This window comes from Ursus arctos, unplaced genomic scaffold (genome assembly GCF_023065955.2).
Source record: "Ursus arctos isolate Adak ecotype North America unplaced genomic scaffold, UrsArc2.0 scaffold_7, whole genome shotgun sequence".
Lineage (NCBI taxonomy): Eukaryota > Metazoa > Chordata > Mammalia > Carnivora > Ursidae > Ursus > Ursus arctos.
Genome location: NW_026623089.1, coordinates 34,526,309 through 34,552,199, shown reverse-complemented (window position 1 = coordinate 34,552,199; position 25,891 = coordinate 34,526,309). Strand labels below are relative to the sequence as shown.

Sequence of the window (25,891 nt, the reverse complement as noted above, 5' to 3'; positions counted from 1 at the left end):
GGGCGGCGGGCTGCCGGCGCTCGGCCCCGGGAGAGGCGGCGCGTCTTCCTCCGCGTAGCCCGGGCCGGGCCCGAGCCGCGCGTCCTCCGGGCCCGGGCCCGCGCACCTGCCGGGCGGGCGGGGCGGACTTGGGCTTGGACCGCCCAGGGCCGTGCCGCCGGTCCTGCCTGAGGACGCGGAAAAGTTCCGTGCCGCCCCGTCACAGCAAGTACTTGCTTCCTTTAACTGTCTTGGTGACAGGACTCTGTGGCTTATTCTCTTCATACCACCCGAGGTCGGGACCGTGCATTTCCTCTTTCAGAAGACTTTCTCTTAACTCTGGAGCTTCCTGGCAAACCTGTGGAAAAGGCAGGGCCGTTAGTCCCGATGTATAGAGGAGAAGCCGAGACCCAGGCACGGGTGTTAAACGCCTTACTGAAGGTCGTACAGGGCTAAGGACCAGACCCCCCCAAACGCCCTTGACTGTTATTTATGCTCCCTTTGTGTTACACCCTCGACACAACTTTCCTGAGCGGGTAGGATGATACCACGCAGAACCTATTCCGTGCATATTCTTAATGTCGATGTGTCCATGAAATGATGCCTTTTGCCTCCCCGGTCGCTTTATACCCGTGAGTTAACAGCTAAGATAGGAGAAAGGTTCCTGTTTATAGGATTAACTTAGGAAATCAATACCTTCTTTCATGCTGTGTTTTCTCAGAGAACACATTTATTTGTAAGAAATCTTTTACACTTTATTTTTTCTTTAGCAACCCCATGTACCAGCAAACAATGCTAAACATTTCTGGGAAAAAAATGACTTAGCTTTTACTGTGTGCTAGCTTTATGTATATGGTCTCATTTAATCCTCACCACTCTAGGGAGCTGGCACTTTTAATTTTACAGTTTTAAAAAACTGAGATTTAGAAAGGATAAGTAAGTTTCCCAGGTTATAGATTTACTGAATGTGATTGGTTTCTATCAAAGATTGCATAGTCTATTACAGGACATAAAGAATGAATGTAACTAGAAATCAAAAGGAAAATGTAACAAAAGAGAAGGATTAAACTTGAGAAGACAATACACTGAGGATAACTTTGGAGAAGGGTTTCAAAGGATATAGGTAGGATTTAGACAGAGGGCTTTTTTTTTTTTTTTTATATATAGACCCTGCAGAATGGACTGTGTGAGAGTGATCCTTTCAGTTTGCCTAAAGAAAAGTGTTGAAGGGTATGCTAAGGTCAGCCTGTGGAAGGTTTTACATGGAAAGCTAAGGAGTTTAAATGTCTTTCTGTTTGTAAAGAGGAGACACTGACAGTCTCTGAGAAGAGGACCCAGATGTGATAGAATAAAAGCTGGTAGAAGGTAAGATGGGCTGCAGGTGGAGAGGTAATATTCAGGTAGGGTGACTATGGATGGAATGAAAAAGGAAATTAACTTGATTTCACTGACTGGATGTGGGGTACCCAATGGAAATAGGAAGCATATTGGTAAAGAGGACAGTGACTTCAATTTTGAATTTTTTTTAAAAGATTTTATTTATTTATTTGACAGAGATAGAGACAGCCAGCGAGAGAGGGAACACAAGCAGGGGGAGTGGGAGAGGAAGAAGCAGGCTCATAGCGGAGGAGCCTGATGTGGGGCTCGATCCCATAACGCTGGGATCACTCCCTGAGCCGAAGGCAGACACTTAACCGCTGTGCCACCCAGGCGCCCCTCAGTTTTGAATTTTTTAACTTGTATTGGCAAGAACTCCTAATAGAGCAGTGGAGCAAATAGCTGAAATGCATTACTAAAGAGGTAAAGATATCAAAACTGGGAGTTAATCGCTTTGGCTGTCATTTGTATAGAGGTGATAGTTAAGGCTCCAGGATTGGATGGATCTGTCATTATCCTGAATTAAATCATAGTAGGTTTACAAATTAATGTGACAGTAAGAGACACGTTGTATTCACCCGTTCACCCAATTTGGAGCATGTAACCGTTGCTGCTAATATGTTATTAATATAGAGGAATTTGACACTTTTTTTCTCTTTTTAAAATTACTGTGGAAACAGATATGGGAAAGCAGAACCACCAAAAGGAGTGATGACCAGCGATCTCATGATAAATCTGGATGTTAGTTCTCATGCCTCAGGACATCCAGTTGGGAACGCCACACCAGCTCCTGGGATCAGACTTCATCCACTTACTACCCCTCTTTGCCTGAACTACTAAAGCCAGTCCTAGCTAACCACGAATGGCTACCCAAAGGAAACACTTGGTGAAAGATTTCAATCCTTATATCACCTGCTACATCTGTAAAGGGTACCTGATCAAGCCAACTACAGTGACGGAGTGCCTACATACCTGTAAGTATTATTTTATGTCCTTTACCCGTCAGAAGTTATGGGTTACGCTTGGTTCTTTTAAAACTACCACATTTTGTTTTTATATCTCGATTTTCATTTTCAAAATGATGACTATTCCAAGAATCATCCTAACTTTGAATTTATTTTCAGGATTGAATTTGTCATTGGGATACCAGTGGCATGAAATTTTTCTTGTATTATTATGTAATAGTTGACTATTACTAATTTTAATGTTCTGAAAATCATAAACATGTTGTCATTGGTTATAATTTTTTAAAAAGTGAACTATTTTAGGTTTTTGATTTTAAAAAATTATGTTGAAGGAATTGATCTGCTCACAGGTTTTGTTTGGGTATGCACACTTTAATCCATTGGCTTTTTTAGACCACTTTATTGAGGTGTGGTTGACACACAAAAAACTATACATATTCGGTGGATACAACTTGATGATTTTAAGGATGAGTATACACCCACGAAACTATCACCACATCTATGCCATAAACCTGTCCATTACCCACAGAAGTTTTCTCCCATGCTGTTATTTATTATTATTATTTTTGTGATGTGAACACTTAAAATCTACCCTCTTAGCAAATTTTAAGCACACAACACAGTAATATTAACTATAGGCTATTCTGTTAGTAAATCTGTAGGACTTACTCATCTGTTTAACTGAAATTTTGTACCCTTTGCCCAAAAGCCTGCAGCCTCTGCGTCACCTGGGAACTTGTTAGAAATGCACATTGTTAGGCCCCACTCCAGAATTACTGAATCAGAAACTCTGGGAGTGGGCCCAGCATTCCGTGTGCAGTAAGCCCTCTAGGTGATTCTGAAGCACGATCAAGTTTGAAAATCTCTGTTCTAATATGATTACATCTGTGGAACTCTTATCAAGTTTCTTTCTCACCTCGCCTATCAGCAGAAAAAGATTTGGTGGATCGATGGTGGTGAGGTCCATGCGTGTGTATTTTGGAAAACCTTTCCAAGTGATGGTGATATATATTACCTTTGGGTATTACTGGCCTATGCTATTCAATTAGCAATTAACTATGAACTGTCTTGAAATATTAATTTACTGTTGCCCCATGTCATTATTTAACTTGAACATTTAAGTTAAATATCATCGAACAAATATTTATTGGATACCTTCTGTGTCCCAGGCACCATCCATTCCAGACAGAAAGGATACAGTGGTGAACAAGATAGTAAAAAATCTATACTCTGGAGAAGTTTAATATTCTATGGGTGAAAGTGATACTAAACATGTGCCATGTTAGATAGTGATAAATGTTATGAAGGGTTGTAGATAGGAGAGATGGGGTTATTTCACATAGAGTATCAGGGTTGACCTCTTTGATATGATGGCACTGGAACACAAACCTGAAGGAACTGAACTCCGGATATATGGGAAGAGCATTCTAGATGGGGAAAAGCAAGTATAAGGCCTTGGGGCAGGAATGTCCTTGGTAGGGTTATGCAACAGCAGTCACTGCAGGTCAACTAAAAGATTATAGAGTCTTCAACCAGAGTAACAAGGTGTAAGATTGGAGACTGGGAAGAGTGACTGGACTGCGGATGTATTTTGGAGGAAGAGCCAGTGGATGTAGCTACTCTAGCGCAAGGACTTCCTTCCTTCCTTCCTTCCTTCCTTCCTTCCTTCCTTCCTTCCTTTCTCTCTCTTTCTTTCTTTCTTTCTTTCTTTCTTTCTTTCTTTCTTTCTTTCTTTTCTTAAATTTTTTATTATGTTATGTTAGTCACCATACAGTACATCCTTAGTTTTTGATGTAGTGTTCCACGATTCATTGTTTGCGTATAACACCCAGTGCTCCATGCAATACATGCTCTTCCCAATACCCATCACCGGCCTATCCCAATCCCCCACCCCCCCTCCCCTCTGAAGCCCTCAGTTTGTTTCCCAGAGTCCATAGTCTCTCATGGTTCATTCCCCCTTCTGTTTACACCCCCTTCATTCTTCCCTTCCTTCTCCCACCGATCTTCCTGCTATTCCTTATGTTCCATAAATGAGTGAAACCATATGATAATCGTCTTTCTCTGCTTGACTTATTTCACTTAGCATAATCTCCTCCAGTCCCTTCCATGTTGCTGCAAATGTTGGGTAATCGTTCTTTCTGATGGCTGAGTAGTATTCCATTGTATATATGGACCACATCTTCTTTATCCATTCGTCTGTTGAAAGGCATCTCAGCTCCTTCCACAATTTAGCTGTTGCGGACAATGCTGCCATGAACATTGGGGTGCATATGGCCTTTCTCTTTACTACGTCTGTATCTTTGGGGTAAATACCCAGTAGTGCAATTGCTGGGTCATAGGGTAGCTCTATTTTTAACTTTTTAAGGGACTTCCACACTGTTTTCCAGAGTGGCTGTACCAACTTGCATTCCCACCAACAGTGTAAGAGGGTTCCCCTTTCTCCACATCCTCTCCAACATTTGTTGTTTCTTGCCGTGTTAATTTTTGCCATTCTAACTGGCGTAAGGTGGTATCTCAATGTGGTTTTGATTTGAATTTCCCTGATGGCTAATGATTTTGAACATTTTTTCATGTGTCTGTTAGCCATTTGTAGGTCTTCATTGGAAAAGTGTCTGTTCATATTTTCTGGGGCAAGGACTTTCTGTTATACTCCCATGTTTCCCTCTACACCAAGCGTGGTACCTGGACATGGCCCACAGTCTGTTTTGTTACGCTCCTTCTAACATTCGTGCATTATTTTCATATTCGTATTTCTCCAGCAAAAACCATCAACTCTGGAAAATGAGAAGAAAGCCCAAATTCCCCAATTTCTGCCTTTCTAACACAGATTTTATATCTGTTTTTCTGAAAGAAAATTTTCTCTGGGGCATAATGAAATCTCAATTTAAATGCCACTTTTTTGGAGGAAAACAAGAGATTCCAGAAGTATAGAAAGTCAGGTTATAAGCAAGGGCTATGTTTATGTTTGCAATAGCAGTTTAAAGTCTAAAGGGGTAAGTGACAGTTAAACTGCGCAAGTCATTCTAGTCTGAAAAACTCCTTGGATGTCATCAAATCCCTTTACTGAGAGAGAATGTACATGGCCGAAGTGGAATTAAAAGACAGTGGTGAATCATAAATGTGACCTTTATCATCAGCAGGAATACAGAGTAGTAGAGTAAATGATGAAGGAGTCAGATACTCAACCTGGTGTCTGTGGATACCTGAGGATCCTGTAGTACTTATCTTTATGCACTTTCTGGTGCTTGGATTTCTGGGGATTGTTTTGTTTGTATTTATATTAGGGCTTGTAGGCAAAAACTATCCCATTTGCAAAGTATCCTCTTATTTGTAATGATAAAATAAACAGTACCGCAAAGCAGTGTTCCTCAGTCATTAGTTGGGTTTTTGGTCTTACCCAGTTTTCTTATGTATGTGTGTCAGATATAATGATACTGTGATTTGAGATAGTATGAAATAGAAAAGTCAGATGGCAGAAAGCGACAGGAGGAAAGAGAAATGTTAAGTGACATTGTAGTACACCATAATATTTTTTATCTTGATTTAGGCAAATAATATCTTATTAAAATAACTTTGTACAAATACTATGATTTTGTGAGTCTTTACTGTAAGTAAAGAATGGGTAAAACATAGTTCTTATTATGATATTCATAATAAAATATAAAAACTTTAGTCTTACTTTTCAAATTTGAAATATATAAACGGAGCTTTATTATTGATGAGCAAAACCAGACATGGAGTCTTGCCCTTCTGGACTTCCTGGTCAAATGAAGAGAGATAGAGTAATCAAGTTAAGAAATATATGAAATAAATGTGGATGCTGATAAGTGTGATGAAACTAATAAACAGAGTGATATAGCAGGTGTGGGTCAGGATAGTGCAGCAGAATGGTATGCAAGAGAAGAAACTAGAGTGCTTTTTAAAATTTCTAAAGCCATAGGCCTTGGCCTTCTCCGACAAGGACATGAGTACCCTTGGGCCTGGCTGCGGTAGGGGTGCTGTGGGATGCGAGGTAGGGATGATGAGTGGTTCTCCTTGCTTTAATAGGGGTAAATGAAGTTACTTTAGTCTTCTTTCAAAATATTCTGCAAATACATTTCATCTCTTTCTCTCTCCTCCTCAAATCAGATAGGTTGATGCTCTCTCATTCTCCCATTGAGAAATTCTGGAGCTAACATTGCCTGGCTTCCCTATCAATATAGAAAGAAGGGCCAGCAGGACCAGCAGGATGATGGACTACTGTAGCCCTTGATGTTGTTAGCTCTGCAGCTGTGTGGAAGAAAGAGAAAGGGCCAGTTAAAAGGATGGGAGAGGCAGAGATAGCAGGGCAGACAGTGTCCTAGGCTCCTGGCAAGGAGTTGCAAAAAAACCAAAAACCAAAACAAAACAAAAAAACACTTATAAAAGCCCCATCTTTAAGTAGGCTCATACCTCACCTGTTAACACCACCTCTTTTCAGCAGGCCAAGGATACTTGATAAAAAGATAAAATTTTAAAATGAGGTAGAAATTAAAACAGAGGGGCACCTGGGTGGCACAGCGGTTGGGCGTCTGCCTTCGGCTCAGGGCGTGATCCTGGCGTTATGGGATCGAGCCCCACATCAGGCTCCTCCGCTATGAGCCTGCTGCTTCCTCTCCCACTTCCCCTGCTTGTGTTCCCTCTCTCGCTGGCTGTCTCTATCTCTATCGAATAAATAAATAAATCTTTAAAAAAAAAAAAAAGAAATTAAAACAGAAACGAGTTTTAGCTTTAAATGGTCACTTCGTGCTAGATGAATTAAATCCACATTAACCATGGTTATAGGTCTGTGAGATAATTTTAACCCAAACCAAAAAACCTAAGGAAATAAACATGTCCACCCAAATAATTATTGAATTACTTAAAATAATTAGTTGTCCGGCACTCTGCTAGCCACTGGGGTAGACTGGTAAAAAAAGACAAATTTGGAACTTAAACTCCATCCAGAAACACTTCTCATAGGCCAAAAAGAAATTTCTACATGTGTATTTGGATTGTTTTCTTTTCCATGTGAGCTCATCTACTCCGGGACTTCAGCTGCATGTGCTGATGTCTCCCAAATCTTTATTTCTGGCATAAACTTTTCTTCTGAGTTTCAGAATCCTATTGGACGTGCACTTGGATGTCCTAAAGCCACCTGGGGCTCAGCATGTCTAAAAATGAATGAATGGGATGCCAACACTCAGTCATCCCAGCAGGAAATAAGCTCCACACTTGACTCTGTGTATCCTCCCTAACAAAATGGGGACCGAGTCCTGTCTGGTCTCTCTCTTTAATATCTCTCAAATCTGTCCCTTCACTTCCACCCCCTTGTTACTGTTCTATTCAGTCCCTCATTACTCCTCAGCAGTCACTGCAGCCCACTTCTAACCTGTGTCAAAGTGTGATCATTTAAAACAGCTGCTGTCTTCCTCACTCACTCTTCAACCAACCCAGAATTTCCTATAGAAATCCTAGGGCCCTCAGGAGAAATTAAAGCTACTTAGCTATGCCCACCTCTTCCTCCCTCACCGTCTGCTGCACACACGTGTACGTACGTGGTTCAGGCATGTTCTGCTTATAATGCACTTTGCCTGTATGCCTAGCTGGCCGTTACCCACCCTTTAAAACTCATCTCCTCCAAAGTATGCCGCCTACCTGTTACCACAGTTATATTTGGGTTACGTGTATCCTTGGTACCTGGTACTTGAGTGCTTAATAAATGATTAAATGAATAAATGACCAATTTGTTGATTATTTTACTGTATTTTCTTTTAAAGATTCATATGCGGTAATAGGTAGCTTGAAAAGCATGTAGGCAATGTCAAGTAGGAATTACGTATTTTGAAAAACTGTCTTCTACAATATAGGTGGAAGCCGTGTAGGTCTTAGAGAGGGAGAGATGCTGGATTGGGGACCAGAGATTGGCAGTTGTAGATTAAAGGATGCTCTCTCTCTCTCTCTTGCACCAGGATCCTCAGAAACTTTTTGAGGTTGTTTAGAGTATATTTGCTTGTGGTTGTATAGGTTGTTGACTTAAAATGAAAGACTTTTCACTTAACCTAAAAACAAAAGAGTTTGTTCCAGCAGCTAAAATGTGAAGAATACAGTGCATTGGTTCTTAACTCTTTTGTGGTTAGAGGCCTCCTTAAGAATTTGATGACTCTTTCCTCAAGGAAAAAAAAAAGGTTATAGACATAGAAATCTGTGGTACAGGAAAGGAAAGCTTTCTTCTTTGTGCCCTTTCAGAGATTGTGGCAGTAATCCCTTCACTAAGAACGAATTCTTTGGAAAAACATTGTTGTACTTAGTTTTTAACTTATGCAAAGAAGACAGATTAATTGATAATTAAGTATAGTTGATGTGACAGTTAAGGGACTTGGTGATCTTATGTGATAATTAGTAAACGTGAAGGAACAGCTTAATCAGAAGATAAAATTTGAGTATAACCAACTGTTTATTGTTTTGGAACAAGTATCATAAATACACAAGTATTTTAAAGTACAGAGATCTCTTGAAGTGTAAATATTCAAGGTTTAAACACCTTGGGCTCCTGCATTTGCTGTGAGCAGTGCGGTCTCTAGCCTAGCAGCACCCACAGCAGCACCACCATCTGGGAGCTTGTTAAAAGCGCGGCTTCTTGGGCCTTACTGTAGATCCGCTGAAACAAAACCTCTGGGGAGAAGGCCAGAAATCCGTGTAATAAGAAGCTCTTCAGGTGACTCTGGGGTGCATGAGTTTGAAAAGCACAGCTCGTGACCATGCGTTTATAATACTAGCAAAGTCCAACCAGGCGGTTTATAATCAGGCAGTAATTAAATCATACCATAATTAAAATAAATGCTAATAAAAGGTTAAACTAATGGCTGTTATTTATTGAGTGTTTGTTGTATTTGTGGTCATGAGCTTCACATTTATTACCTTATTTACTCTTCCCGAGAACCCTTCTAGTTGGGTGGTATTGTTTAATCGTTCAGCAGGTGTTTATTAGCACCTCCTTGGTGCCAGTCATTCTTCTAGCCAGTGGGAGCACAGCAATAAATAAGCTGGCCTGGTCTGTGCCCTCCTGGAACTTGTGTTCTAATAGGAGAGACAGACACTAAGCAAGTAAACAGTATCATTTCAGATGTTATGTACAACAAATGCTAGAGAAGAAAATAAAACAGGGGAAGGTCTTTCTTGGGAGTTACCATTTGAGCAGAGACCAAAATAATAGGAAAGAGAAAGCTGTGAGAAAGTTCGAAAGAAGAGTATTTCAGATTTTACTCCAGTGTCTTCCACAGAGACAGGACTCAGAAAGGTTAAGTAACAAAGCTAACAAATGCTGGAGCTGGGTCCTGAATCCTGGACATCGGACTCTGGCATATCTTCATAATAAATTATGACATTTTCCTAATTTTATTTTTTCTTCTTTTTGCTTGGTCTTGTTTTCTGAAATTTCTTCAAACAGATGAATTTAAACATATATATATTTATATTTATATATGTATAAACATATATTTATATATTATAAAGCCTCTTCCAGCTATGTTTGCATGACAGTATACTTGTCATTATGTACCCAGTCATGATCTGAATTTATTAATTCTGAATAAATAGCCATTATAATGAAGGAAAGATATAAATTGAACTTTCCAATAATGTATTCTTTATAAAATTCCATTTTTAGGGCCAAGATTTGTTTTTAGAATAAAAATCAAAGGTCTAATTAGAAATTACATTTAAAATCTCAATAGGTTGCAAATACAATGTTTCAGGATTGTATTAGAAATGAGGTCATTCGTATACTGATGTTACATGTTTCAAACAATATTTTGGCAGAAACTAGTCATTTGTTCATGAAAGTGAATATAGCATTCATTTTGATGATTCTTTTTAAATAAGAAAGAACAATTGCAGGTTTTAAACAGTCTAGGTGTCACCTATTATTAGCAATAATGCTAAAGAAAAATTATAATAAATTTATGATTCTTTTAGCTTTTGAAACTGCGTTAGATAGTAAGGAATGTTTAAACAGTTGAGCAAAGCATCATACTGGACACTCAAAGACAAAACTAGGGGATAACAAATTAAAAAATGAAATTGTCTTATATTGACTTCTGAGAATAAATTATATCTATATCATAATCATTTGGAATTGATACCACTGATGGATTGAGATAAAATATGTACCCTAAAATATGTAGTTATTCAGAGTTAGAAATCACGGTTAGTGGACAGGTATGTTTAAGGGTCTAGCACAGGGGCACCCAGGTGGCTCAGTCGGTTAAGCATGCAACTCTTGATTTCGGCTCAGGTCATGATCCTCAGGGTCATGAGGTTGAGGGGCTCATTGGGCTCCATACTGAGTGTGGAGCCTGCTTAGGATTCTCTCTCCCTCTCTCTCCCCCCCCAACCCCCGCTAGTGTTCTCTCTCTCTATGCCTATATAAATAGAATTTGTTAAAAAAAAAAAAAAAGTCTGGCACAATGTTCAAATGTAAACATTATGGATAAGTACAGTTCAAACATGTAGAAAAGCAGAAGATAAATTCCGTTTGGATACTTTGAAGATTTTTTTATAACTACTGATGTTTTATAACATACTGGTTTTTACCAGACTACTATATTGTATCAAAAATTTAAAAACCAGTGGACAAAGCTATGTTCTCTCAGAATGCTCAACCACTGAATTTCTTTACTTAATTAACAGAAAATTATCATTGTATTTTAGAAAACTAAAACAGATTTTAATGTGTTTTGAAGTAACTTTTTTTTAATTGTCAAAAAAATTATTAAACTCAGAATCTCTTCCCTTACTTAAGTTGAAAATGTGGGCTGATTTCTGATTTGACTACAATAGGACACTATAGGCCCTAAAATCCTACCTCCCTCTGTAATTCCTAACCCTCGTGTCCTCGTTTATTCCATCAGTATTTACTGAGCACCTGCTCCTCCAGGTGCTGTACTGGGCACCTGGGACACATTAGGCAGCAGAGTAGGCAATAGGTAAATCACAGTGTATAGTGGAAGGTGCTAAATGCTATAGAAAAAAGGAAAGTCAAACTGGGTAAAGGGAATAGGGCAATCAGTGAGATGTTACGATTTAAAATAAGCCTTTGTTCAGGGTAGACCTCATTAAGTGACATTTGAACAGACTTAAAGAGGTGAAGGAGTTAGCTAATCACATATCTGAGGGAAGAATATTTCAGGTAGAGAAAGAGCAAGAGCAAAGGCTCTAAGGCAGGTGTGTGCCTGTCATGCTAAAAATGGTCAGGAGGCCAGTTTGGCTGGATGGCGGTGAGCGAAGGAGTTGGGAAAGGTAATGGGGTGGATGTGGACCACAGGCACAGTGCACAGTTCTTGTGGTGCCATTTTAAGGATTTTAGCTTTTACTCTGAGAGAATTGAAGACCCATTTCAGCAGGGTTTTGAGTAGAGGAATGACATAATCTGACTTATATTTAAAAGCATCATGCAGACTACTACTGAAAGTGGACCTGTAGGAATGATTGCAGTAAGCCAAGCAGGAGGTGGTGATGACTTAGACCTACGTGGTGGTGATGGTGGTGGTCGTGGTGGTGGTGGTGGTGGTGGTGGTGGTGGTGGTAAAAGTGGTCAGATTCTGGTTTTGTTTTGAAGGTAGAGTTTTATTTGCTAATGAGCTATCATTTAGAAAAAGGAATCAAGGATACCTTCAAGATTTTTGGCCTCAGAAATTTGAAGGATAAAGATATCATCAAATCATATAGGAAAAACTGAGGGTGGAAGATCAGGTGATTATTTTTTGGAAATTGAATGTAAGCTATGAGACATCCAAACAGAGATACCTGGTTGGGAGGTGGACATATGAGTCTGGAGTTTAAGAGCATATAGTTTGTTAACAATGCAAGCACCAAGGAAATGAGTGTAGATAGAGAAGAAGATGAAGGACTGACCCTGTGGCTTTAAGAAGGAGAGGACGAGGCATGAGTTAGGAGGAAAACTGCATATCATGTCAAGGAGGAGGAGTCAACTAAATCAGCTGTTGAATAGGATGGGACCGAGACTAGACCTCTAGGCTTAGCTATGTGCAGGTCGTAATCTTGCAGAGCAGTTTCAGTGGAGTGGTCAGGAGCGAAAGTCTGGATAGGTGTGAGAGGATGGAAATTTCTTAATTTTCTGGTTTTGATTATTGTACTATGATTATATAAGTATTTAACCTTAATGAAGGTAAAGGGTGAAAAAGTTAGGAAGAGAAGTGTTGGGGGTGAATGTATGTACCTCTGAAATGAGGTGATAGCTCACAAGGGAAGTAGGGTCAATAGAAGTTTTTTGGGTTTTGGTTTTTAAGATGGAAAAATAATATATTTGAATGTTGTTGGGAATCTCAGTAAAAGAGTAATGTAGGAGAAAGGGGAGAAGCACTGGAGCAATGTTTTTGGGTCACTGGGAGGGGATCCAGGCACAGGCAGAGCTTGGCTTTAGATAGGCACGTGGATGTTTGGGGGATGGGCAAGAGCGCCACGTATAGATGCTAGGAAGTTAATGGATGTGGTGGTATGAATTCTTTGTTCCGGTTTTTTTCTTTTTTTTCCTTTTGCTTTCAGTAAAAAGGAAGTGAGGTCATCAGTGGAAAGTGAGGATGGGGAGGAAATGTTGGGGATTTGAGGAGAGGAGAAGGTATGAAATATTAGCAAAGAGCATAATGGACTTGGGGCGTTGAGTGTGACTGCCTGGCAGATGCGGCCCCCACTGGTGTTCATGGTCAAGAGTTTAAGGTGAGAGACCAATCAGCATGGTGCATGTGTTTCTCCCAGTGTTCTGCTCTAATCCCGTAGAGGCAGAGTATGTAGAGAGTTGGATTTAGTCAGAGTGTAATAGTTTGAATGAGCCAGATATGCTGAAAGAGAGACAGAAGAGGTGCAGTAGAAAACAGCAGAGCTATTCAAGAACATGTGTGTAAGGAAGTGATTATTTTGATTGATCATGAAATTTCTGTTGATAAGGAGGGGAATGAGGGCGGCCCTGCACTGACTGAGCTACCAGACTCTACCTTGACCCTGGAGCTGTAGTTGACTCCTTAAACCTGTCTGTGGAAGTGGGGTAAACGTTCCAGCCTTTCTGCACCTTTTGGTCTCCTGGACTATTTGGTCTAAGATCCCGCTACCATGCTTAAATCCCAAGATTCTGTCCTGACCCTGTTCAAAAAACTCTGCTGCCTGTTCCTCTGTCCTGTAGAGACAATAATAAAGCATTCTACTCAATAGAAAGGAATGCTGTCCTTAGCGTTCTCCATGAAATTGCAACTCATGTAAGCCTTTGAAAGAAATGTGCCATGTATATAACATAAGAGAAATAAAGATGTTCGTTAGTTCCTTATGTAAGTAAAACCAGAAGATACTGTCTCATGGAAGCAAATTACAGCTATTTTGGAAAACTTTTATAAAAATGTCAGTTTCACACATTAAGACTGTGTATCAAAAGCAGGAAACTGATGCCTCTTCTCTTTGCAGATGACCACAGTTTACTTACAGACCGTTAGCAGGTAATAGATAAATGTTTCAAAGGCAAACTGTATCAAGTGAGTGCTATCCTTCTTGGCATATAAAGGTAGTGATGTGCTTAAGAAAAGAAGAAAAAGCATGCTTCTATGTTAACAGATAAAACTAACATATTCAGATGATTTTAACAAAGGAAGTCAGCGTTTGATCATTTTCAATAAACAGCGCATTACTAATGAATGACTACACCAAGGACACAAAAGAAAAGAATACTATTATTTTATTATCAGTGATAGCAGAATCCGTGCTCATGAAGAGAAATTTGTGTAGATTACTTTGTGTCATCAAAGCTGGGAAGCTAGCTCTCTGATACGTAAGAGACGTGGGTGGACCACACATCCAAGATAGCAACAACAAATGGTCCTTGTACCTGTTGTGAAGAACCCCCTCCACCAAGAATTTGAAAATAAGGGCGTCTGGGTGGCTCAGTCGGTTAAGCATCTGACTCTTGATTTTGGCTCAGGTCATGATCTCTTGGTCATGAGATCACTGCCCCGCCCCCTGGGCTCCACGGTTCCTGCTTAAGATTCTCTCTCTCCCTCTCCCCCTCTTCCACCTCTCCCTGTCTCTCTGTCTCTCTCTCCCCTCTCTTGCTCCCCCCTCCGTCTTTTTCTCTCTCCCTCTTTCTCGCCCCCTCCAAAAAAAATTTGAGAATAAGAAAGTAGGATAGATAGTCCTTGAATAGTTAAGCTATGAAATCAACAGATGATCCTGCTTCAGAGCAGGTATGTGCAAGGTGATCAGGAAGAGACAGAGCACGGTGAGGCCTAGACCAGTGGGACTTTGCTGGAATTATATTAAACATAGAAATCAAGGAAGGAATGTATAATGGAGAAATGTTGGTCAATCTTGGACCCTCCACCCCAGAAAAAAGAAATACCACACATGAAGAGATTGGGAGTTTCCATTTAGGTGAAGTAGTGTGTCGTAAATATCATACTTAAATTGCAAGACTATCTCTAGGGTGGACATGGCTGCAGAGGATTAATACCAATGCATGATAGACATTTCAAGTTCCATTAGGAAGATCATCTGTTATTTAAGATGGACACATGAAACTAATCGTAGTCAAATGCCATCTAATGTTCAGTTACTGCAGTTCTCCTCCTCATCACTTTATGCTCATCCAGTGATCTTACACAGTGATAGCTCACATGTACTGAATATTTGCAAGTTCTCCAACACTCATTTACACATTTTACTTATATTACCTCATTTAATCTTCACAAGAACCCTGTGAGATAGGAACCTTTACTATCTCCCCTGTACATAGAAACAAAGAGTAAGTAATTTGCCTAATGAGAGAACTGGGATTCAGATCCAAGCAGTCCGCTGCAAGATTATTTTTATCTAGAACAACCTTGCTGTACTACTTGGCTTCTCATGTGAATCTGCATTATAAGGAAAGAGCGCATTAATTCCATATTCTTTTGATTGGGTTTTATCCTGTGACAGTGATTTCCTAATGTGAATAATAAAGTGACTTCTGACTGAATCCTTGGTCAGGATTTCCCAGTTCTTTTTTGGCCGCCTCAGCGAGAGAGCTTTGCAAAGTTAGGGTCCTGGTGCTGACCTTCGGGTGTGGTTCACGAATCTGTTTTTTTGAAAAAAAAAAAAAATCACACTGGTGATTGTGGTGATTTGAGAACCACTGCTTTTTTAAAAAACATATATTTTTACTGAAGAATAATTGACATACAATATTGTATTAGTTTTAGGTATACAACATAGTGATTCGATGTTTATATATATTACGAAATGGTCACCAGAATAAGCCTAGTTACCATCTGTCACTATATAAAGTTGTTACAGTAACATTGACTATTCCTTATGCTATACATTACATCCCGTGTCTTATTTATTTTATAGCTGGAAGATTGTACCTCTTAATCCCCTTCACCTATTTCATTCACCCCCCCCCCCAGGCTCTTCCCCTCTGGCAACGATCAGTTTGTTCTCTATCTCTGAATCTGTTTCTGTTTTGTTTGTTCCTTTTTTTTCTTTTTAGATTCCACATATAAATGAAGTCATATGGTATTTGTTTTTCTCTAACTTATTTCACTTATCCTGTAGGTCCATCCATGTTGTTGTAAAGGGCAAGATTGCATTCTTTTTTATGACTAACATTCTATTTTATATACATACCCCAGAAAAAGAACCACTGCTTTAGATGACACAATGACTCTTACTGTATTAATTTGTACAGCAACCTAGCTCAAATAGAAGAAATGGTCAAAGGAACGATTTGGTCTTAGTAAGCTTTAGGCAGAAGTTTAATGCTGTTTGTGATGGGCTAAATGTAAGCATCAGTTAAAAATATGAAATCTTAATGCCAGGCACCAAGTGTTATTGACATTAAGATGTGTTGCATAGGGGTGTGGATTGTAGGCCTGGAGTTGCACAACCCGAGGGTGGATATCGTCTCTGCGACACAGCTGGCCAGCTGTGGGCAGCCTGCTCAGGCTCTCCGGTACTGCATTTCTCATTTGCCAAAGGGGGTGGTAAAAGTCCATTCTATAATCCATACAAAGCCTTGAGCCCAGAGCCTGATATTCGGTTAGTACTCAGTAAATGTTAGCACTTGTTGCTATTTAAGTGTTTTTCCAACTAGGGATATCTTTGGTGAGCCTGACTCCCTTTCTGACCCAGGTATTTCTTGTGGCTACAGCACCTGTCTGTAGAGTAGCTGGTGAGAGCGAAAACTCCAGTTGGTCTCCATACGCAGTCTTAAACACAGGCGGGTGCTTTTTCAACATCTTCCTTGGACCAATTGAATTAACCAGTACAGCAGTTGAGCAGTTAGAAAGCTTGGTATTAAAACTTCAAGATATTTTAAAAATTCATTTTCCAGCTAGTATAAACAAAATTATAAACTAAGAAGCAAAGGTCAGTTTTGTAATGATGGGTTTTTTAAGTATATCTAAGGGGAAAGCAAATCCTCCTTTTACTTTTTTCAGTTTCACTGAAATTCTGGCCTGGATTTTCTCAGGTTTTAATTCATATTAGGTTGTGCTTTATGTAACAGCTTTTAAAAGCATGTGGGAAATGTATTTTCTAGAGGTTTTTTTTTTTTTTTAAGGGATAAATAAGCTGCTTAAAGGGGCTATTTTGTGCAAAACATTTAGCTTAAAAGATCTAATTCTAGGGGCGCCTGGGTGGCACAGTGGTTAAGCGTCTGCCTTCGGCTCAGGGCGTGATCCCGGCATTACGGGATTGAGCCCCACATCAGGCTCTTCTGCTATGAGCCTGCTTCTTCCTCTCCTACTCCCCCTGCTTGTGTTCCCTTTCTCGCTGGCTGTCTCTATCTCTGCCAAATAAATAAATAAAATCTTTAAAAAAAAAAAATCTGATTCTACGGATAGACATTTTTAAGGTTCCCAAATTAAGGGGCAAGACATTCTTTTTCTATGTATTATAGACCTATAGAAATAAAATTAGAAGAAAACGTGTCACTAGGCATGTGTTAGTTAAGAAAATGGGCTCTTGATTAAACCCTGGCTTTTCCCACTTAGTGATTTTTGGCAAATTACTAAAGTTCTGCTCAGTGTCTTCAGCTGTAAGAGGCCTAATAATATTACCTAATAGGGTTGTAACAAGGATTAAATTATTAATTAGTGTTCAATTAAATAAATGAAGCATTTAGGGTGGTGCCTGATACAGCTGGTATTTTTACATAACATTCTTTTCCTTTGTAAAGTTAAAAAAATCTTTAAAATTTGACATAAAATTTGTGATTTCATATCAGAAAACCTGGATTCAAGTCTCTGCACAGCCATTCATCAGAGTAGGGAGGTAACCTAGCCTATGGAAACCTCTTCTTCATTTCAGAAGTAGAATAAAGTGCTGTATCTCAGATGTTGGTGTGAAAAATAAATTCACCTCCTGATGGGGCTTTCTGCATCCCTCTAAAACACCACTCATTCAGTAGAAATAAAATGTGAGCCACGAGTGTAGCTTTAAATTTTCTGGTAGCCACATTTTAAAACAAGAAACAAATGAAATTAATTTTAATATATTTTATTTAATTCAGTATGTCTAAAATATTTTAACATGTGATTAACATGAAGTTGATGAGATTATTTTTTCATGCTGAGCCTTTGAAATCTGATGTACATTTTACGCTGAAAGCACATCTCAACTTGAATTGGGAACATTTCAAGTGCTCAGCCACATGTGGCTAGTGGCTGCCATATTGGACAGTTCAGATCTAGATACCGATGAATATTCCCCATCAGCATCCTTGGGCACTGGTGCTGCCTTCACCTTAAGCAGTGAACACAGCCTTATTCTTGAAACTGTGTGCGTGTCTGGATGGATGATCCTTACATTTCTTCCTTTACCAACCCAGATTAGTATCTTAGCCCCTGGGAAGACAGGCTCCTACCCTTAATCTTTTGGCTGACCTGGATGAGGACTTGCTCTGGGCATGTCACTTGCCTCTGTTTGGGCCAAGGCTGGTAGACAGGTAGGAATTCCTGAGCCCTTTGAGTGTGATAAACCTTTTGAACCACAAGGATCAGAGCTCCAGGATCAGATCAGAGATTCAGGATAGGATCAGGCTTTGTAATACTCTTCATTCTTGCCTCTTAATCTGTCCTTTTTGCCTTCTTTTCCAAATTTCAGAGGCTTATCTAGTGTCCTGGGAAAAGAGCAAATACCAGCAATCTTTTAAAAGAATTTAGCTTCTCTGTTCTCCACTTCGGTATAGCTTACCAAGAAACTCCTCCCTTCCCAAATATTGACTCTTTAAAAGACATTTAGAACATTTTTGGGGCCAAGAGTTTTGGAAGACAGAGGAGGTATTGCTATTTAAGCCCTTTAATGTTTAAGGTTTTCTGATACTGTCTTTCATCCAAATTTGAGGAGAATTTTAGTGAAGGGATATTGTCCTTAAAGCTATATGTCATGGTAAAAAGAGGTAGAGAAAATGGGATTCAGGTGTACTTATCCAACAACAACAACAAAAATCTGTTCATATGTCGTCATCTTAGAAAGTCCTCCCCTGGCCACTCTAAAATAGCTGCCAGTGCTTAACACTCTGTCTACCTTTTTTTTTTTTTTGGTAAATATCATGTGTTACTAACTAAAATTCTTTGTGTGCCTTTCCAAATAGAATATAAGCTCCATAAAGGTATGGACTTTGTTTTGTTTGCCTCTACATCCTAGTACAGTGCATGGCCTTCATTGTCTGTTGAGCCGATGAGTAGGTGGAAGGAAATACCAAGATCCCATTCTGTATATATATACTAATGACTTTAAAATTAGATACCTAGAATTCTTCCTTGACCATTGTTGCTCTGACCAGTGTATGTGATATGCTTGAATTTTCAGACCTAATCTCAGAAGAATCCTAGTGTTTACTTTTGATCAGTTTTTTAGCTAAACTTCTTCTTTTAGATTGTGTGAGGCATGAGGAGGGGGCAAAGAAGTAGTTTGTAGTGGAGTTGAAAAAGGGAGTTGGGGGAGGTGATCTGTAGCAGGTGAAAATTTCAGATTACACAGAGTAATAAAATAGAGGACAGGGCTATTGGGATAGGGAATTAGATCAAAAAATGTCTATAGTTCAGGGACGCCTGGGTGCTCAGTCATTAAAGCGTCTGCTTTCGCTCAGGGCCTGATCCCAGGGTCCTGGGATCGAGCCCCGTGTCAGGCTCCCTGCTCCGCTGGGAGCCTGCTGCTTCCTCCCACTCACCCTGCTTGTGTTCCCTCTCTCGCTGGCTGTCTCTCTCTCTGTCAAATAAATAAAATCTTTAAAAAAAAATTTTTTTTATAGTTCAGGTGCTTTAAATATGTTTAAGGTTTTTGGGCAAGACAGTTGACATAGTAGTTAATAAAAACGTAAGGAAAAGGTGAGAGAGATTCATAGCCAGAAAGATTCGTACTATTAGAGGAAGAGTAGGCTATATGGGCTAGTAGCCACAAATCCACAAATCATATTTCTGTTGTCTTTGTTTAGAACCTTTATTTAAAATCTTACTTATCCCTGTCATTTTCTCAGTCGTTCTTCTACTTTATCGTTCATGCCTTTGTACCAACTTGATGCCACTCCCCATATTCCAGGCTCCGTGGAATTGCGGTACTTGTGAGCACAGACTCACCATGCTCTGCAAAGGCCAGAAGTTCCATTGTAACTCCCCGTTTGTCCCGGGAGCACCCTGTCAAGCGAAAGTAATCCAAACATGTTGAAAGCTCTCAAGTTTTATTAAGAACTATTTATGTTGCATTCAAAAGAAGTCACTGCAGACTTATTAGTTTATACCTTTCTTTGTCCTTCTTTAAATGAGAAGAACTGTTGTTTTATATACATACCAGCTTTTTCATAGTGGTATGAATAAATTATTTGGTTTGTCAATATATTTAAGAAAGCAATCAGCAGAGTAGTATATACTTTTTAGTTGACCGTAAGCTTTGTTTCAGTTGTGTTTTTGGTTGGTTTTTTTGGTTTTTTGGGTTTTTTTACAGTGTTAGAATTTTAAGTTTTATAAAGTTTGGTTAGAGAATAGTATTCTGCCTATAATAGGCAATTCTTAAGGACTAGTTCTAATTACACTTAGTTTAAGTTCAAATGATGCATTTTAATCGAAGATCTTCTTTCTTCTTAGTCTGTAAAACTTGTATTGTCCAGCACTTTGAAGATAGCAATGACTGTCCAAGGTGTGGCAATCAAGTGCATGAGACAAATCCATTAGAAATGTTGAGGTAAGTAAATGTACTTTATAGTTCATCTAACTTAAATTATATGAACTCTTAATATGTTTTATTATGCAGCATAATATTTGTTAGCTCCTTGACTCAGTTAATACAGGTTTTATGAATTTGTTTACTTTTCTTTTTAAAGCATTTTGTTTCATTTTAAGGTGTTTTATTAAGAGGAATTTAAAAATAAGTCTGTACGTATTAAACATTAAATAAGAAATATATTTCCAAATTTAAAATTATAGCTTTATCTCAAAGCTCCTTTAGTTGTAGTTATTTTCAGTATTTTGATAGTCTGCACCTCTCTACTTTTATTGAGCAACATGGTAGTGGAAAGAGGGCAGACCTAACAGTGAGAGAGGCTGACCTTGTACTAGTAATTTTTTAGTTATCTCAAAAAAGTATACAAAGGTTTATGTAAAACTTAAAGAATTTTTTTAAATGACTACTATTCACTTAAGAAGTATAATTCTGTATTTTTAAAGCTGGAAGTAGTCTTTAAGATCCTAATCTAAACCCTTTTTTTCCAGATTAGGAAACTGAAACTTAGAGAAGTGACACAGCTTTTCCTAGGGCTTCAACGTGTTGAAGCCAGATGTCCTTACCACTAAACCCATCAGCACCCTATTTTTCCTACCGTAGCTCCGCCACAGATCAGCTGTGTGATCTTAGGGAAGTACACGGCTAAACACAGAGCTAGATATTCTCTAGATAGCCCCTATATAACCCTCAAAATCTCTGTGATGTCTGCCATCATTCTATAAATAGGGATTTGCAAGTCCTACATTTCAGACTTTTTAAAAAATTTTAGTGCCTGTCATTGGAGTAATTTATCTATAGGTAAATGTCAAGCCCAGTGGTTTTCAAAGTGTGATCCCCAAACCATTAGTGTCTTGTTAAAAATGACAGTTGTCGACCCCACCTCAGACCTGCTGATTCAGAAACTCGGGAGTAGGGCTCATCTTAGCAAGCCTTCCAGGTGTTTCTGATATAAGCGAACATTTGAGAACCACTGTTCTACTGTGGTCTGTAGTCCTGATCGGTGTTTCTCAACCACTGGTGATTTTGCTACCCCCGCCCCCCCGGTGTACTTTGAGCAACATCTGGAGACGTGTTTGATCGTCAGGTCTGAGAGGGTACTGCTGGTGTCCAGTAAGGGCTAGGGATGCTGGACACCACTGAGCGTCCTGTGATTCACAGGACAGCCTCCTCCCACGTCAGGGAGCCAGCCCCAAGTGTTAGCAGTACAGAGGTCAGAAAACCCTGAATGAAGTCACTCAGAGAAGAACAGGGCAAACTCTTCCCCTAAAATTTTTTCCTGATGCTTTTATTAAAAACTATGCCAAACAGTAATTATTACATACTCCATTTTAAAGTGCTTTGTTGGAAGAAAAATAACTTTTGGTTTTGACTGTTAGATACCTGAAGGGATCCAATCACCATTTAATCAAATGTAATCCCTTGGCTAAAGTATATCACATTTTTTAACTTTTTATTTAGAAATAATTTAACACTCACAAAAAGATCCCAAAATATGAGAAACACTTGCATCCTCTTTACTCAGATTAGTTTATTGTTAACATTTTATCTCATTTGCTTTATCATGTGCATGCCTACCTGTTCCCTGTTTTTTTCTGAACCATTTGAGAGTAAGTTACATACCTCATGGCCCCTTACCCCTAACTACTTTAGTGTGTATTTCCTACAACTAGAGATATTATCTTACATAACTACAGTGTGATTACACTGGTATAATATTTTAATCTATCCTCTATATTCCAGTTTTGTCAGTTTATCTAATGATATCCTTTATAGAGTTTTTTTTTCTTCCTATCCCACTAAAATTATTCTACAAAGGAATAACTTTTAAAGAAGCTCACGGAGATGATAAGAACAAGAACTCAGTATTTTTGGCACTTGGGGATAACTCCTAGAATACAGTGGGTTCTCAGTAAAGCCTTGCGGAAAAGATGAGAAGTGATGGGAGCAAGAAAGGGAATTAGAAAGTGATGGTCGATCAGATCCAGGAGACGAAGTCTGATGGGAGGTGGCAGGCAGAAGATCTTCACCAACAGGTCCCCCAGCAGGCTTTCTCTTATTGGTCCGAACTAGGGCACATGCAAACCCTAGGTAAAAGGGTGGTGTGGGGTCTAGAGGTGCCTTAGCAAATTCTGATTTATGCCTGAGGCTGGACATATTGCTGCCAGAACATAAACAGATTTTGTTAGCAAAAAATTAGGGGGATTAAGGCTTCTTCACCTGAGGAAGAGAATCTTAAATCTTATTTAATTTAAATGAAACCCTGAAACAGGGGGAATACCTTTACATTAAATAGAACCTTACTGTTAAGTAAATTAAAGTTACTAAACAAATGCATTGTTAAATATTTTAATGCATAAACAAAACATTAGAATTTTACACAAAATATGTAAAATACTTTTGTTAATGTGCCCACTAGAAAACTTAAAATTACATATTTGACTCACATTATATTTCTACTGGACGTCGCTGATAGAGATGGTAGAAGGAGTATGGAAAACGCTATGAGGAATCATTCATTCAGATATTTACTAAATGCCTGCTATGTTCAGGCATCATACTAGGTGCTTTAGTGGGCAAAAGAGATCACGATTTTTGCCTTTGTATCAGTAATATTTTTGTGGGGAGAGATAGATAACAAATTGTATAATAAATAACTTACATGGTACGTTAGAAAGTACAAAGGGGAAAAAGGAGAAGGTGCTGGTGAGGGGGGTCAGGAGTGGGAAGGGAGGGACAGATTGCGATTTTAAATGAAATGGTGAGGGTAGGCCTCATTGGCAAGGTAAGCTTTGAGCAAAGAATTAATGGCCATGAGGGAGTTAGCCATATATAAATCTAGGGAAAGCATGCCTGTTCCAGATAAAGGGAACAGCCAGTGCAAAGGAACTAAGTCAGGAGTACACCTAAAACTTGTTTGAGGATCAGCAAGGAAACCAGTGACCAAGGGAGAGAACAGTGGGAGATGAGGGCAGAGAGATAGTGGGTGTCATGTAGACCACTGTAAAAATGTTATCTTTTACTCTGAGTGAAATGGGGAACCACTGCAAAGTTTTGGTTAGAGGATGGACATGGCCTGACTCAAAAGGATTATTTTGATGGCCATGTTGAGAATGTACATCGCAGGGCAAAGGTAGAAGCAGGGAGAGCAGTTAAAAGGTAATTGCAGTGATCCAGGTAAGAGATGGTAGCCACAAAGGGCGCAAGAGATGGTTATATCCTAGATAGAGTTTGAAGGAAGATCCAGCAGGACTTGCTAGCGGATTGGATATAGTAGAGAAAGAGGAGACCCTGACCTGAGAGTCCTGACTGAGCAGCTGGAATGATGGAGTTGTCATCAACTGAGACAAGGAAGACTAAGGATAGAGCAGCTTTGTGGAAGGGGTAGATTGGGAGTTTGGCTTTGGACATGTTGAGTCTATCATTTCATAGAAGAGGCAAAGTTGGCAGGTGGATATACAAGTCTGTGGTTCAAGGAAGAGGTCTGGCTGGAGATAAATATTTGGTAGTATTCAGCATATAGAAGGTATTTAAACTGAAACACAGGATGAGTTCACTTGAGGGAGTACAGAGAGAGAAGAATAGAGGACCGAGGAGTGAGCCTTGGAGCATTCCCACATTGAGAGATCAGAGTGAGGAGAAGGAATCAGCAAGGGAAGCTGAAAAGGCTCAGTCAGTGAAGTAGAAGGAAAATCCAGGAGTGTGGTTTGGAAACCCAAGTGAAGGATGTGTATCAAAAAAAAAAAAAAAAGAGAGAGAGAGAGAGTAATCAACTGTGTCAGATGTTCCTGGAGTCAAGTAAGGTGAATACAGAATCGATGGTTGGATTTCACAACATATGGAGGTCATCAGCCTTGACAAGAGCACTTCCAGTAGAGTCATAAAGCAAAAACCTAATTGGATTGTTTCAAGAGGGAAAGGGAGAAAGAATAATTAGATACAGTAAGTTAAGTATAGACAACTCTTTCAAAGTTTTGTCAAAATTGGAAGCAAAGACATGGAATAGTAGCTGTTAGGGGAAATACAGTCAAGATTTCTACTGCTTCTGATACAGGCCAAAAAAATGGCATGTTTGAAGGGAATGGTCCAGTAGAGAACAGAAAGTTAATAATAGAGTGGAGTGGGGGATTGGTGAAACAATGTTCTTGTGTAGATGAGAGGAAATGGAATCCAATAGAATAAGTGAGGGCTTATTATATTATAAGATATATTAATTACATATATATTATTATAATAATGAGACTGGCTTTATCTAGGAGCACTGACAGATCATCTGTAGCAACAGACAGGAGGGCGGTGTGTGTGGGTGCACGTGCTGTAGGCACATATGGTGGTCAGAGTCTGTGGAAGTTTTTCGAGAGAAAAATGTTTATCAGCCAAGAGTAAGGATTCAAAGAGGGGGTGTAATGGCTTGAGGAGAGAAAAAAATTGTGTTATCCAGGAATGTGAGAGAATAAATTGGGGAAGTATAGTAGGATTCCTAACAACTTTAAAGGCACGTCAGAGTTGTAGTTAGGAATTCATAGGGGTGTGGTTGTGTTTTTTCTAGCCATGGATGGAGGTTAATGGAGAATTGGATTTAGCCAGTGTTGTGGTTGTACCAAATAATTTTGAGCAAGTGAGAGGGGGACAAACAAGGGAAATGAAGGTTCATGCAAGGATGTGGTTTTGATGGCTGACCTTGGAGTAAATCAGTCCTAAACTGGATAGGAGGACAGAGGACATCAGTTTGGTGAGGGATGCCTCAGAGGAACAGAAATGAAACTCATTGGTTCCTGATCTGTTTGAGAACAAATTCTTTTTAGAGAACAAATTCTTTTAAAGAATTTGGGAATAGGTACATGAAAATGAAGAAAGCAATTACACTAGAGAAAGGAAAAAGTTGAATGAGGGGATGTCTATAATCAGAGTACACTGTAAATATTTATATAATTATAACCATGTAAACATTGGTTATTAAACCAAAAAATGGTAATAAAAGTATATCAGGAAGATGAGAGTAGTATATGTTGGGAAGAAAGAGGGCTGGCAAGATGATATCAGAGAACCAAATCTTTATTTTCCATAAAAGGAAGTCAGAAGAATTTAGACAGCAGAAAAGGCATGGCTACCAGAAGAAACAGGTTAGATTTGAAAGTGGCTGCCTCTGGGGTTGTAAGAAGTAGGTTTGGGGAGGGTGGGGCATGAAAATGTTGTATTTTTTTTTTAAGATTTTATTTATTTATTTGACAGAGATAGAGACAGCCAGCGAGAAAGGGAACACAAGCAGGGGGAGTGGGAGAGGAAGAAGCAGGCTCATAGCGGAAGAGCCTGATGTG

At 39.3% G+C, this 25,891-nt stretch overlaps 1 protein-coding gene across 7 annotated transcripts in view; it reads left to right on the top strand.

Moving 5' to 3' along the window:
• The window catches only part of PCGF5 (polycomb group ring finger 5), a 118,566-nt gene that overhangs the window by 49,174 nt on the left and 43,501 nt on the right, over positions 1 to 25,891 (top strand). For all 7 annotated transcript variants that reach the window (XM_026481641.4, XM_026481643.4, XM_048218747.2 and 4 more), the window contains exons 2-3: positions 2,037 to 2,330; positions 20,441 to 20,537. In XM_026481641.4, the coding sequence (XP_026337426.1) occupies positions 2,219 to 2,330; positions 20,441 to 20,537 (209 nt within the window). In that variant the 5' untranslated portion in view covers positions 2,037 to 2,218. The remainder of the gene's footprint in view (positions 1 to 2,036; positions 2,331 to 20,440; positions 20,538 to 25,891) is intronic.